Below are 15,263 nucleotides of genomic sequence, written 5' to 3' on the forward strand. Positions count from 1 at the left end.
AGGGAAACTTTTCAAGAATAAGTCAAAATACTTTGCTTGTTCCATTGCAACGGATTAAAACTCGCGTTCTGTATGTACAAACAATTAATTCAAACAGGAAGTAACGTGCACAAGTTTTATAAAAAAAAAAAAAAAAAAAAAAAAAGAAAAAAGAAAGAAAAAAAAAGGATATCGCAGCTCGTTACAGTAAATTCTATTTTCACGCAACGAATCCTGGTATAAAAGCTCGATTTCACCGTCGAGACCAACGTGCATTAAATATTTCAAACTGTTTTCTTCTGTTTTTTTTTCCTTTTTCTTCTCTCTTTCTCTCTCTCTGACAGCGTTGCAGCACGCAAACATCGTCCCACGAGTAACGTCATCTTCTTCCGCGCATTCACTGCCACTTCCGCCGAGGTTCGTACTCGCGGCTCTCTCTTTATTTCTAATCAAGGAACATCCATGGAACGCGGGTATTCGTGTTCTACTACGAAGTAGTTGCCGACAGGAAACTTCGGATGCGGAAGCAGTTAAAAGATAGAAAGTCCGCCAACCATTGAAATTATTTCACCCGTTTATTTAAAATTTGTCGCTGCTTATGCCGGGACAGGAAGTGGAACGTTGTTCCAGACATTTTGGATGGCGCGCCAGCCTTTTGTTCGGATTGTATTATAATCTTGTGCTTGTATTTGCGTGATCTGTATTTTTTCAAGTAGAAAATGAGACCGAAAGTGAAGATTGATGTAAAAATATATTGCAGAAATATATGAAATAAATGAAAGAGAAGTTATTATAAATAGAGTGATATAATAAAGTAGAGTAGAATTGTTTATGTGAAATATCGAAGTAAACACTCGTATAATAAAAATTTAATAAATTAATTAATTTTCCTCGCCATCTATTCTTGATCTAGTTAAATATAAGAGTTAATATTGCGTATGTGTGTGTGTGTGTGTATAATACGAGAAGATTTTGAGAAATATATTTTTTTAAAGTGTACAACAATGTATCTTAAAATATTTAAAAATTTGAAAACGATATTATCAATACAACAAATTGTCTAGTGAATTAATTTTATTATTAATTATCTATCAAAGATATTCAACTATATTATGAAAATGTACATATGAGTGGAATGGTATTTAGCTCAGAAGTTTAGATAACATATATTTGATATGAAATAAAATAAATTATTCAGGCTATTTAATAATTTTAATGTTGTTGAAATATATAACGTTACCACGTTATTATAATGAAATTCTGATGAATAACGTACATGAATACGTAGTGGCTCGCGTGTCGGAAATTAGTCGATATCAAGCTCTTATAGGAAAGAAATTGCGGAATATTTCGTAAAATATATTCAAGTCTAGCTGCCAGAGATCGAAACAGCGAATTTCTGCATGATTTTTCGTTATTTGCCAAGCACTGTACTATCGTGAGTTTATTGCAATTTCAAACGTGAAAGGCAGACAGGAATGCTAAGTACTCGTTCCTTAAGTTGTTGCATACACTTTGTGTAAAGAGGAAGGATAGGTCTTCGATCATGTTGTCATGTTATATGCAGTACCATAATCTGTCTTTACGATAAATGATTCCGTGTATAAAAAGGGCTCGAAAAAATATTCTACTTATCGATTCAATCTACTGGTAGAAGAATTTCCCTTAAAATTGTAGAAGAAGTGAATATTGGCATAATTTTATTGATTCAAAACACGAGTATAGTAGACTGATGAAAAAAAAAAAATATTATTGCAGAATGAACAGGTGGAAAGAAAATATTTATATCTAACAATCACATTATCATAATTTTTAAATTTTTCAACAGAGTAAGTAAAAGCAAATTTCCATCTTTTAATCTTCGACTCGAATAAAAATAATATTTTCATTTAATAAAAAAAAACAGAATAAACGATTCTTGTAATAAAATTTTGATTAGTTTACAAATAACGAAGATAATTGAAATGATCAAGATGATTTACACTGCATATAAAAACTAAATCAAAATGTGCATATAATAATTATTTTTCTAACAAAGTATGTTTAGTTGCAAAAGAATATGCACAGAAAACAAGCAAAGAAACAATATTTGATTTCTATTAATAATACAGTTATATTTGCACAAAACAAAGTTATACAGATAATATGAATTCAACTATCGAGAAATTATTCATTATCTGATGTGTCAATTTTCGTACAATTTATGTTGAAGCATCTATAAAGAGGCGTATTTCAAACCTCTAACACATAATATACTAATTATTATGTCTATCATATGTGCAATTTAATTGCTGTTTGTATATTTAACTTCCTTTAATAATCACCTGTGATGACGAATATCCTTTAACACACGTACAATGCTTATAAATTTTACTCGTTACCTTCATTATCTGAATTAATTAAATCTTGTTACGTATCGATTAATTTGTGATGAAAGCTAATGAAATTTTCATACATATTTTCCTTTCTTATTATCATTGAGCATTAATTCGCAGGAAGTACAATTCATAATTAAATTTAATTTTTCTTCTTCTTAATAATTCGAAATTTTTAAGAACTAACTTCCCAGAAATAAAATTTTAATCAATGAGATAATATTGAGAACTTCAAGTTAATGAATGTTGAGTCTCGAATTACTTCTCTTAATGATTAAAATAGTTTTATCTATTTTTGACTCTGCCAAGATTTTCACGTTAACTTTGACATATTGAAGAATTCCATTTCAGCTAGATGACGTACATAAGAGAATCAATATAAAAATATGTAGAAAATATAAAGACTTTCTTTCTAGCCTAAAAATATTTTTTATTTAAAATTTATAAAATCGATTGCGAATATAAATAGAATAACCTCGATATATTTTTAATTATTAGACTCAAATGTTATGAATATATCGAAAATTTTGTAAAAACATATTCAATATATAAAAAATACACCATAATACGTAAAACATGTATTAAATTATATTTCTATATACTTTATATTACAACGTAGACCATTGCATTCAAAGATACAAATGAAACTTCGTCTTTTCATATAAAAAACATGAGAAAATACTACGAATTTTGTCATCAAAATCTACTCAAGAAACAGAGAAAGCTATGCTATCGAAATTGCTTTTCGTTTTATCCCGATATTTTAAACGGTTGCCGAGATATAAAGTGTCAAAGTTGCTGTAATTTTTAAGACGGCGCGAAGACTATGAATGAGTCGTGATCTACATTTTTTCTTGGAAGTGCGTACTATGTTCTTCTAGAAATAGTGTGCTAATTCTAAGAATTGCGCCTCTCACTTGTCTAGAGTGTGGGATAGATCAGTGAGAGGAGGTGCGAGCGAGAGATCTGAGTAAGTGACAAGAATGAGGATAATAAATGATTAAAAATTACCCTTCTCTTTACACGACGATATCTCGGGAACCAGAAGTCGTATCAAGATAAATTAAAAACCATTTTATAGGAGAAAGTTGAGCGCTTTTAACGATCCTCGATTCGTTGATTAAAAATCACTATCTTAGAAGTTATAGCGGTTTAAAGTTTAAGTTAATTTTAATACAGATTAATCGAGGTTTAAGTTAAATTAAGCGATAAATACGTTTATTTCTGGAAATAATATTGTTTACAAAGATCTTATTAAATACATAAATATGTTTATGTATTGGAGATTATAAATTGATTAAAACTTTCCGCGTTAATTCTTTCGATTAAAACGAATTGAATTATTTTTAATTTGGATTTAATTATAGATTGATCAAACGACTTTTATCGCGTGTTACTATATAATATGGAAAATATAAATTTGCATGAAAATCCGCATTGTATAGAAACAAATAGGTAAACGGATTTAGCTCCAAGTTAAAGCTCCATTTTCCTTTCTTCCTGTTGAAAAGGAATACGGAGTTTGCCGAGAGCATCCGCAATCTACCAATTATATAACCAAACCATCCCCAACCTAATCCTCGAGAAACGAACATTCCAAACAATCCAAGTTCCGTGGCATCGGGAAAAGTCAGTATCTGTACCCAACAGAACCTATTCTGTCCATCGCGTTCTGAACCCTCGAGGTACGGACAGGAAGTTCAGTAGCTTTGATTTCGAAGCCGCAGCACGTTACTGCCAATTATTCAACGTACACATTGTCCCATTGTGAATCAGTCGAGAGACGGTGGTCGATTACTGCATCCGAAGTGGAGCCGTTATGTCAATTTGCATAATGCATCGATTAAATAAACGGGTTGCGGTGTCGTCCGTCCAATGTCGTAGAGCACGGAAACCGAGGCTGTGCCCGCCGCAAAACAACTATTGACAGCCAAATTCTCCACACTGTCCACGTGCACATATCGCATCAATCGTCCAATCCCCACATTGAAATTAACGCGCCTTCCCTCTTTTTTTCCTTCCTTTCAACGCTACCCCACCGCCAGTGCACGCTCACCTCGATCACCACGAGGTTCGTAAATGCTTCACAACGATTATGAGACCGCCGACAGCGTCATTACGAATGACTGACACCAGCGGCCAGTTGTCTTTACCCATTAATTGGAACCGTAATTGCAACGATCGCGCTCGGTTCGGGTTACGTTTTGACGGATTACGTTATATTCGTCGCGATCAATCCAACGAAAGGGGGTTGACAACCCTCGACGCGATTATCTACGAGGTAAACCGCGATTCGACGTTCCACGAATTTTAATACCAAATCGTCGATTCTATTATCGTCTTCACGATGATTGTTGTGGAAATGGTTTGTGAATTATAAAGTGAAAATGGATTCTTCGAATGTTTTTAGAATGCGAGATGAAACGAATCAAGAGTTGTTTAGAAAAGATGTCAACAAGGAGTCTTTAAATTTATATATTTTTATAAGTAAAAACTTCTAATGTATTAAACTATTCCTTTATATATTCATAATCATCAAACTTGAGAAATTTATTAACGATTCTATTGGATCAATAATAATCCAAGAAGTATAACGTTAAAGGTAATAAAAGTTGAACAAATGATTATGATTATGATAAGAAAAATTTCAGTAACTAATTCGAAAAAAGAAAATTGATGTTTAATCTTTCTTATGACATACTACTTTCATAGAATGTAGATATAGTATACAAAAAATATATCTTTCCCACAATATATCTTTTAATTAATATTCTCACTTTTTCTTAGGACTAATAGAAGATTTTAAAGCGAGATGATATTATATCCTATACTATTTCATTTATTCATATCGGTTAGTGATAAAATTTTAAAACTCAAAAGAATAGGTTCAAACTCAAATGAATAGGTTCAATAGAATAATAGGATAATAGAACTCGTCTACAAAAGGAAAATGAGTAATTTATTCATTCTCTTTTCAAGAAGCAAAATGAATGACGATGTTAATATTTTCCATAATATATAGTTTTATAATGAAAACTATGTAATTTAAATTACAAATTAATTTTTTTGTTATTAAATATATTTCTTTTAGAAAAAGAATATTTAATAAGTATAATTATTTTTTCTTTATTAATATTTGTATTTTAAAAATTTCCATATAATGAAAGTTTTATATTTCACGTGTTAGAAATGTTGACACGTTAATTTAAATATATATAATAATATAGATATGTATCAATTGTAGTGTATTTCTAATAAAATTATTTGATACATAAAATTATCACACTACAACGAAACGCAACGTAAAAGAAAATTTTAAAGTACAATACCAAATTGTCACATCAATTGTTCAAAGACAATGAAATATTCAATATCTATACGTACAAAAAATATTATACGTTTAAACATCGCTACACACATTCAAATAAAAATAAACGAAAAAGCAATTTTGAAAACTTACATTCTACTATTACTAGCATAAAAACCAAAAAACCTAAAGTCAACCAAATAAATTCGATTTCCTATTCACTTACGAAAGTGTAACGCAAACGCGATGATTATCCCCTCACGAAAATAAATAAATACCCCGAAACGATACTACAATAGAATTATTCTTGCGTCTTAATTGAACGTTCCCCCCCGAGCGAGCTCGGTTGGAAATCAGAAGTTTCAATCACTTACTCGGCTCGTCGACGTCGCCGAGGAAAACTTCCGCCGCGACAAACCAAGCCATCATCATGCTCATCAGCAAAAGCATCCCCCTCATCCTGGGACCGTGCGCAACCGAACGACCGAGTCCTGGCAAATCCCCTGCTCCCCCTCGAATATCCTCCTCCTCAACTCCAGGATAGCAAGTTGGCCGAGATAGCTGATAAGTTTCAATGAATCTAGTTCTCTCGATGGGTTGGAACTTCACTTCTCTCGAACCGATTCTCTCTCTCTTCCGTCTTCTGGGATTTCAACTTGGCTATCCGTCGTGCGCCACGACGACGAGTCGCGCGAACTTCACACTACACTCGTCTCTCCTCTCTAACTTCACACCGCGATTCTCTACTACTTCTTTCACCAACTTACACGAATATATATATATAAATATATCCAATGAGTTATGAACAAGTTGGATTTTTATTTCGTTCACGTTCGAAGTAATCGACGAGATGTCCAAGCCCTTCGTATAAACTGAGAAACTGTCGATCAACCACCGTGTTTCAGTTACCGTGACCGCGAACGGTCACGTACACGCGCGCACACACACGTACACATGCACGTACACATGCGCGCCCTACACGATGCACATCGAGCGGATGCATCGAATGCGGAGGGGAAGGGAGGTTCATTCACCAAACGTCCGAACGAGAATGCGGCGCCCGCAAGGGTGCTCGTCTTTTTTCAAAGTTGCCCGATCATCACCCCCCACATGATGCGTGCGTTGCAAGCACGAGCCCCGTTGGTCGGTTATTAATGGAGCTTCCTTCGGCTAATCGTACACACACACACACACACACCGTCCACGGTTCATTAACTCTCTACCGCCTCATACGCGGTTACACATAATCACACCGGCTCATGCCGTCATCGTTCGCCAATAACGACGTAACCCTGGGTCCTTTTCAAAGAAAGTTTGCCGCGTAGGGCGAGGAGTTCGACGCGATGGAAATAGACGGCCCCGACGATACTGACGATAACACCGGGCCGGTGTCATTAGGGTCCATCGGATGTTATCGCGTCGGAGGTTGCACGGAGAGGTTGTCGTCAGAGCCGTTTCATCGTGCACCGTGTTGTACGGGAGTCATCCTATTCCCGATTCTAACAGCTTCTCGATGCTTGCCACGATCACGACGAGGATCACTGAATAGAAGAAGGTGAATCGTTTCGAGTGAATGGTTACAATCTCGATTTCATCCTCGACGAGATTATTATACGATATTGTTACAGGTAAAACTGATAACTCGTGCACCGATTAGAGATAAGTACTTGCTCACTCGAAATCGATGGATTTTTCACTCATCCTCTTCGGAGCGCCTCACTGAGAACGAGGACAATCGTTTTTTTTGTAAACCAGCGTACCGATTATATTCTAATTATATCTCCTTTGTTCGAGCCCTAGTTTTTCGTCGAATTCACTGGGACCACTTTGAATTATAACAGCGATCTTTGCGGCGATTAAATGCGTACACAAAATGCCGAATGCAAGCACGAGAATGATGGATCGCGAGTTTTTAAGGGCCGATTTATTTCTCTGATTATTTTGCTCACGAGCGATAATAAAAGTAATAAAGATAATATTAGTAGCAAAATATAGGTACGAGTATGATAAATAACGACAGAATTCCGAGAAAAAGTCGCGTAATCTCCGCGCGTAGTGGAAGGCGCGCTAACTGCTGCGTTGCGGCAGGCCTACTGACAGGGGCAACCGAGCTTTCGGTTCGGCTCGGTACGATTCGTGCGATTTCGCCACCCTTCGGCGCCAGCTTAAAGCATTCTCCGACCACTTTTCATACCCCCTCTTGCCGCGCTGTGATCACTACAGGGCTATTCCCCTTGTTCAACCCCCAGTGAACAGACAAATGTTAGAAAATGGTGTGAGAAACTCGAATGCAGTATTTACTATTCATTCATTATCCACCGGATTAAGGGGGAAACGTTTAAAATCGATTACGGATTATTTGGACACTGCGCACCGCGTATGCATGTTATGATCAGGTTGATGAACCGACGTAAATAGAGAGAGGAAACGTTGATCTTGCTTGTCATAGAAAAATGAGAGAAAATTCAAACTAAATTTGAAAAAAATTTTTAATTTTTATCATACCTGTTCATTAAAATTTATCTAAAAATCAAGATTAATATTTCAGAAATATCGTTTCGAAAATTTTTTATATTTGTAATTCTCATTATACAATGAGATAATTTATACATCGTGAAACATTTGATAACATTGAATATTAAAAATTTATTGAAATCCTTCGATAACATGCTTTATTATGTGAACTACTTTCCACGTAACGTAATACTTTAACGAATATCGTATAATATGCAATAATTTACATATTCGTATGTCACTCTTAGTTGACTTATTATTTTTAAATTTATTATTGTAATACATATGAAAACAACACGTAAAACAAACCGTACAACGGTAAATCAATTGTAACATGAAGAAGGTGTAACTAAATATCGAGCATTTTGAATATTTTGTGAAAAATATGAATATACATAAATCAATGTAGGAATATAAACAAAGCATAACAAGTGAAAAATTGAAAATCAATAACTTGCTCTACGAATTAACAAAATACAAGTAAACTTTCGTCAAAGTTATCAAAATTTTCATTTCAAATATAATATATAAAGTTTTCAATCCCTTTAACTCTATATCTATCATTTAGCCCGGGCAATCAATATTCTCTGCATACATTCGTAAATAATTTTGAATAGAACTGTATCGTCGAAATAAAATATATCTTTAAAATGTTTAAAAGCGTGAAAAAATAGCTTAATATGTAAGAAATATTAATAATTTTCTTTCTTCCATTCCATTCCATTTTTCTTTCATTATGAAAATGAAAAATAAAATTATCAAATTGCAAATAAATATCAATAACTATACAATAAGCAATTTAATCTCAAATTAGTAATCATTAATCTAAAATTTATAGGTACACTAAAACTAAATATAGGAAATATTTGACTTTCGTACCCTTTCTTTTACAAACTGTGTATCAGTTTCCCGGAAATGGCTACTCTACCACCCTCCATCGGCATTGCAAGGAACTTAACAGCGGGCCACCACGCTCAGCCGATTTTTACCAAACTTTCATCGCCCTTTGAAACGCAAACACAAGCCTGGAAACCTATTAAAACGGAGTAGAAAGGGCAAAAATGGATTCGTATGTCCCGAAATGTTGCAATATTTCTGAAGGGAAAAGTCGAGCCAGCCGTTATCCAAACAGTGGCCAGCTTTTTCCATCCACCCGAGAAAAAACTTTCCCGCCTGCAATTGAAAACCGTCCCATTTGAATGTCGAACTTTCGAATGAACATTTTCATAAATATGTATCGCGAGTTGATGCTTTCTCGCCTTTTTTTCACGGACGTGAACCCGTGGATAAAGGGAATAACATTTTTTTCCCTCCCCATCTTTTCGTTTTCATCCTTTTTTTTTTATCGCCACCCTAAAAATAGAAAGAACGACATGGAGATACAAACAAATTCTTCAAGTTTGATTATCGAATCACGTATTTATACCTATCATTGTAAAAATATATGCTAGAAATCATTTCATATTATGTTACTAAGAGGAATTTTTAACAAGAATTGGTATTTGTTAAAGTATGATATGTATATTTGATCTGATTTACATATTTTACTAAAATTTCTGATCAAAATGACACGAAAACTACAGCAAATTGCAACTTATTAAAATATATCTCGATTCGAAAGATTTCAATTCGTAAATGATTTTCTTTACTTGTTACTAAGACAATAACGCATATCACTTTAGAAATTTTAAACTCGAAGACATCGATTTAAAAAAGAATTCCTTATCTCTCGATTATAATCTGTCGAGGTGGGTACAAAGAATCTCATTGAATGAGACAGGAGGTGGCACGCTCATCATAATTACGACGAGATTGCTAAAAGCCCAGAAAAGTCGACAATGGGCTGCTCGAGAAGGAAGTTTATTGCTTCCGCAATAAGTTTTCTAGGACGTATCTTAAGAAAGGGGTTAAGTTCAAAATACACACTGGCTAAGCGATACGGGGTACTGAGAATTTTAAGAAATCTCATTGTGATAATACAACAGATGCTAGATTTTTCATAATTCGTTTTCACATCGATATTAGAAAATTATCAACAGATGGCTAAAAAGTGGAAGAATTTAATTTTTTAAAGATTTTAAAAAACTTTTACATTCCGCAATTTATAATTGTTGTAGAAACTATTTTGATTAGAACTTCAGTGATTAAGAAATTATTTATTGAAAATGTTCATACTTATATACTTGTACAAGTAGCATTTCATCTTTTAAAATTGAAAATATTCGCTTTCTTCCGCTCTTCATACGGAAAAAATACAAATAAGAGAGGGAAGATAGAAAACGATGAAGAGACGAAATACAATATTTAAACAAAAAAAGCATTTTATGTCACATTTCGAGAGAATAATGATAAAAATAGCTGAAACAAATGAATTTTTTAAAGAAAGCTTTAAGAAAGAGAAAAACGGTGTGACGAGAGATGCTTGTTTCAACTCCTTGGCCTCGAATGTCATCTCCTTTTTATCTCAGTCACTGTGATTATTCATGTCACTATCACTAGGTAAAAGACGACTTACGAATTACTCCTTTATAATTGGAAAAATATTAACACTTGTGAAAAATTTCTATGTTTGTTAAATTTTATGTTTCCATATTCAAAAACTTCGATAAGACGAATTTTCGTTCTTGTGATTCGAGTTATCAAAGCTTGATCGTATACTATTATAATTATAATATTATAAAATTCCATATTTCATTTTCATATACGACAAATCAAAATACAGCACTACACTCAAAAGTTACTTATGATTGAAATGTACGATGATAAAGTATACGTTTGTACGATTCAGTGAAGGGAAACTATTTCAATATTTCAAGGATCCAAGAATACAATAATAGATTTTTCATGGCGTTTATCAAAGCTGTTTCTTGAACCAAGAAAGCAGTTAGATGGGATATCGGATTTGCTGACACGAAATCCCAGTTCTTGAATCGAACTCTAGGGATCGAGGAGATCCAGACTCGAGGTAAATATTGGAATCACGATGGATTTCTTGGATCGATTTATCGTTGAGTTTTTTCGTTTAACGATTTTTATTCTTGAAAAACTATAACGGTTTTAGAACGGATTCACTCGGAATAATCTATCCTCCTGGTATATTGGTCGATGTAACTGCGACGATAAATAAAACAGTTACAATGTTCGAAAGATATTAATTTTTATGGAACGGATTAAATACGGTCACTATATCAAAAGGGATATAAAGAAAAATCATTATGTCCACTTATAACAGCAACTTTGTTTACAGTGACTTTTTCATTGAATATTGGATTTGAAACGAAACAATAAAAAGTTGAATATTTACGAGAAAACAATATGATCAATATTTTATTTGATGAAAATGAAATATTTCATTTTGCATATTTTTTAAAATATTATTAGACTAGAGATAGAATTGTACATACGATATATATAAAACAATTTTATTTATTAATTTATTATTTATATTAATTTAGCGTTATTTTCATAACATTATCATCTAGCATTATAATTTCTTTCTAGCATCGATAATAAATATAAAAGAATTTATTTTTTGATTCAATTTTTTTTTTATTTATCATTATTTATCACGAATCAATATTCATGCACACTTTTGTATTTTATGTACCATTTTGAACAGCAACATATAGCTGTGAGATTGATGTTTTATTCAATCAATTTTTGAGCAATAATCGTGTAGTAAATAATCATAAATGATACAGGATAAAAAGAAAAAAGGAAGATATTATACTTATCTTATTTTTTTTCTTGTTCTTATACTGAAACTTTTGATATTTTCAGATGTATACCGTCAACAGGTTGAAGAAGAAATAGTGGTTTCTTGTCTTTTTGATATATTTTATGAGTTTTCTCGCATACTTCAACTTTGAATTTTGATAAAACTGTGGCTAATCCTACCTTTAATTGCTTCTTTGCCAATCTTATTCCTGAAAGAAAGATTTTACATTTTCATAAAAAAAAATTATTTGTCTATGTTTTATATTTCGATATTTTTTATATATTCATTAAAAATAAGTATTTTTATAGAAGAGCATGTTTTACCACTACAATGTCTTGGGCCATCTCCAAATGGTAAAAGGGCCATTGAGTGTCTAGTTTTAATTTTGTCATCCGTGAATCTTTCAGGATCAAAGTTATCAGGATTTGGATAAATATCCGGGTCTCTTTGTATCGCATAGACAGGCAAGAAGACTTGTTGGCCCTTTGGAATGGTAACTTTTGTTCCTGTAAACGTGTAAGTTTCCATCGCTTCTCTTGACAACCATTGCAGTACTGGATACATTCTCAATGTTTCTAAAAAAAAAAAAAAAAAAATATTCACACATGTGAAATATATTCGATTGCAAATCAATAAAATTATTTTATTATGGGTATTATAGCGAATATATTGGAAAGACATCAATATGTCAATGAATCTTAATAATTATTATGAATATAAAGTTATTTGCAAAAGTGTACATGCATGAATAAAATTTATGCTTTAAAGATTAATTAATAATCAAATAATATATTTATAATTATATATTTAATTAATGATGGAATAATGTTTTAGTAAATATTGAGAATAATTATACCAAAAATACACGCTTCCAAATATTTCATTTCTTCCAAACCATCGTACGTGATTTTTCCGTCATATTTTTGTAAAACATTCACTATTTCCGTGCGAGCTTTCTCTTGAATCTCTGGCTTCCATGCCAGCTCGTACAAAGCATTGCTGATCGTTAATGAAGAATTTTCGAAGCCAGCAAGGAAGAAAAGAACAGCCTGTGATGTCAGGAATAAATTGTCCGCTTCTACGAATATAAACAACATTATATATTCTGTAACATGCTCAAAATCCATTAGAATTTCATATTTATTTTTTGTTTATTATCAAAAAAAAAAAATTAATTAATTGATAATATATACATACTCTGTATGTATTATTTTTCTGATTTAATAAGATTCATAGATTTAATTAAAACAAAGAAATCGCAAAGTTTTATTACGTTTTATTAGAAAAAAAAAAAGTGATTTTACCTTTAAGACCGCAATTCGTTGGATTTTCCCTAACATCTGCCAGAATATCAATGACATCTCGTAAATACACATTGTTCTGGATTCTATAATCCATGGCATCTTTTATGGCATTTACGAAGAAATTAGTGACCTCATGATCAACGAAGAACCGTCCGAAGATTCTAAATAGGAAGGGATATTCCCTCAATCTATCGTTGAGAAATTGTTGGAGGTTTGTAGCGAGAGCTTGTTTACCCATCTTGCGAAATTGGCTATTCTCATCTGTAAGTGCATTCGTATGAATACTGAAGGCACAAGCACCGATCACGTCAGTGGTAAATTTTGCTGCAGCGTCACGACACTCGACCGGTTCTCCTTTCTCTACCATTTTTTCCAAATACTTCTCAAAATTATTGGAACATTCTACGAATAAGTGGAACATTTCCTTCAATTTTCCTGACGAAAAGAAAGATGAAAGTTTGAGTCTTAAAGGTCTCCATCTTTCTGCATCCAGTCGAAAAAGTTGTTCGGATAATGGTTCAACCTGGAAAATTATAAAAATTTCATTTGTAATCATCTATCTTTGATACGATGAAGACTGAAGAAAATTTCACATGGAATCAAAATATAAATTATAATAATTTTTAAATGATAAATTTCTTTTTGGATAACTTTTTGGAGTAAATATGTTTATAAAAATAGTATTACAATTAAATATAATAATTGAAAAGGAAAATATAATAATAGAAATATTTATTATATGTATTTTATAAATATATATATATATATATATAATATATATATATATATATGATGAAATATATCATATATAAGATATAAATTGATAAAATAAATAAAAAAAAAATTATTATAAAAATAGAAAATATTTTTACGCAATGTTTTCATTTATACTACATTATGTAATAACTAAGATTTAAATAATGTCGTAACTAATGAACAGATCTTAGTTAAAATAAAAAAAAAAAATTCCAATAATTACATAGAGATTAATAGCTAAGAAGATAATAATTAAACTTATTTTTAAAAAAAATCATGAAATATAATACATTCCAAATATAGTTTCATCATTCTGTACTTTCATCTTAATTTCATCTTTATCTCTTAAAATTTTTTTAACCATTTATCGAACATTCAATATAAGTAAAACTATTACTACTTATTGTATTCATTTATTTTAGAATCTTTAAAAAAATTCACTTCATAACTCATCCTAATTGAAATCACACATAAAATTTCGTTCTTGTTTATCTATTTATTTCTGTGCATTTTACTCATTAATTACAAATTACAGATATTTTAATTGAAACACGATGTTTTATACGTACTTCTCGTATAGCACCATGAGTTCTTTGGGCGAACTTGTTGAAATCTTTAATAAGAACGTCTTTTATTAAATCCAAATCTCTTAAAATTAACAACGGTTCATGACCTCCATACATTCCAATCACTGGCTCATCCTTGAATTTCTTGTATGCCCTTTCGAAACAATCCATGGTCGATTCTTTTGCCAGGAGCACATCTTTGAAATTACCGAGAAACGGAAGAGGCTTTGGACCTTTGACGCCACGTTTTCGCCAATAATCCATCCTTGACATAGAATAATAATACAATAGGAAAAATATAGTGGCGATTAGACCAACAGTCTCTAACATTAACCAAGACATTGTGTTTTATTTGTTTATTCTTTAAATTTTCTATACAAAGATCGAATATACATATAAATAAACACGGAACAGAATATCCGCGAATGGAAAAAAAATAAATAAACAATAAAGTCTTTTAATCAATTCTTCAATATTTTTTAACGAAATGTTCGCTTCGACGATGTCATCAAGAATGCGAACCTGCTAATGTGCGAGCTTAAATATAGGCGAGTGTCGAAGTTTATCGAAATATACGATATCCATGTTTAAAAACGATGTATTTCGATTCGCTGTAAGCATTCCTAAGTAATGTCAATAGCCACCATCTTTATTATTCTTTTATTATACATTCTATAGATTCTAGATAACGATTGCAGAATCTTATGAATATATGTTTCAAATATGTTAATCAATTCAAATATG

The 15,263-nt window shown here is 31.9% G+C and overlaps 2 protein-coding genes across 2 annotated transcripts in view; both read right to left on the minus strand.

The window, feature by feature from the left end:
- LOC100871951 (neural cell adhesion molecule 2) overlaps nt 1-7,705 on the minus strand; it is a 46,225-nt gene extending 38,520 nt beyond the window's left edge. The window contains exon 1 of the mRNA XM_003696754.4: nt 6,036-7,705. Coding sequence (XP_003696802.2) covers nt 6,036-6,120 — 85 coding nt within the window. The 5' untranslated portion in view covers nt 6,121-7,705. The remainder of the gene's footprint in view (nt 1-6,035) is intronic.
- A 3,994-nt stretch (nt 7,706-11,699) lies between these two features.
- On the minus strand, nt 11,700-15,037 carry LOC100872193 (putative cytochrome P450 6a14). Its single transcript, XM_003696756.4, has 5 exons — nt 14,523-15,037; nt 13,198-13,720; nt 12,750-12,971; nt 12,217-12,468; nt 11,700-12,101 (listed from the first exon to the last, which is right to left on the minus strand). The coding sequence occupies exons 1-5, from the start codon at nt 14,859-14,861 to the stop codon at nt 11,929-11,931; spliced, it is 1,509 nt and encodes a 502-aa protein (XP_003696804.2). The 5' UTR covers nt 14,862-15,037; the 3' UTR covers nt 11,700-11,928.
- Between the last annotated feature and the right edge of the window lie 226 nt (nt 15,038-15,263).

The sequence above is a fragment of the Apis florea genome, unplaced genomic scaffold, assembly GCF_048593485.1.
Source record: "Apis florea isolate Af1SG1 unplaced genomic scaffold, ASM4859348v1 contig_3766_pilon, whole genome shotgun sequence".
In the NCBI taxonomy this organism is placed as follows: Eukaryota; Metazoa; Arthropoda; class Insecta; order Hymenoptera; family Apidae; genus Apis; species Apis florea.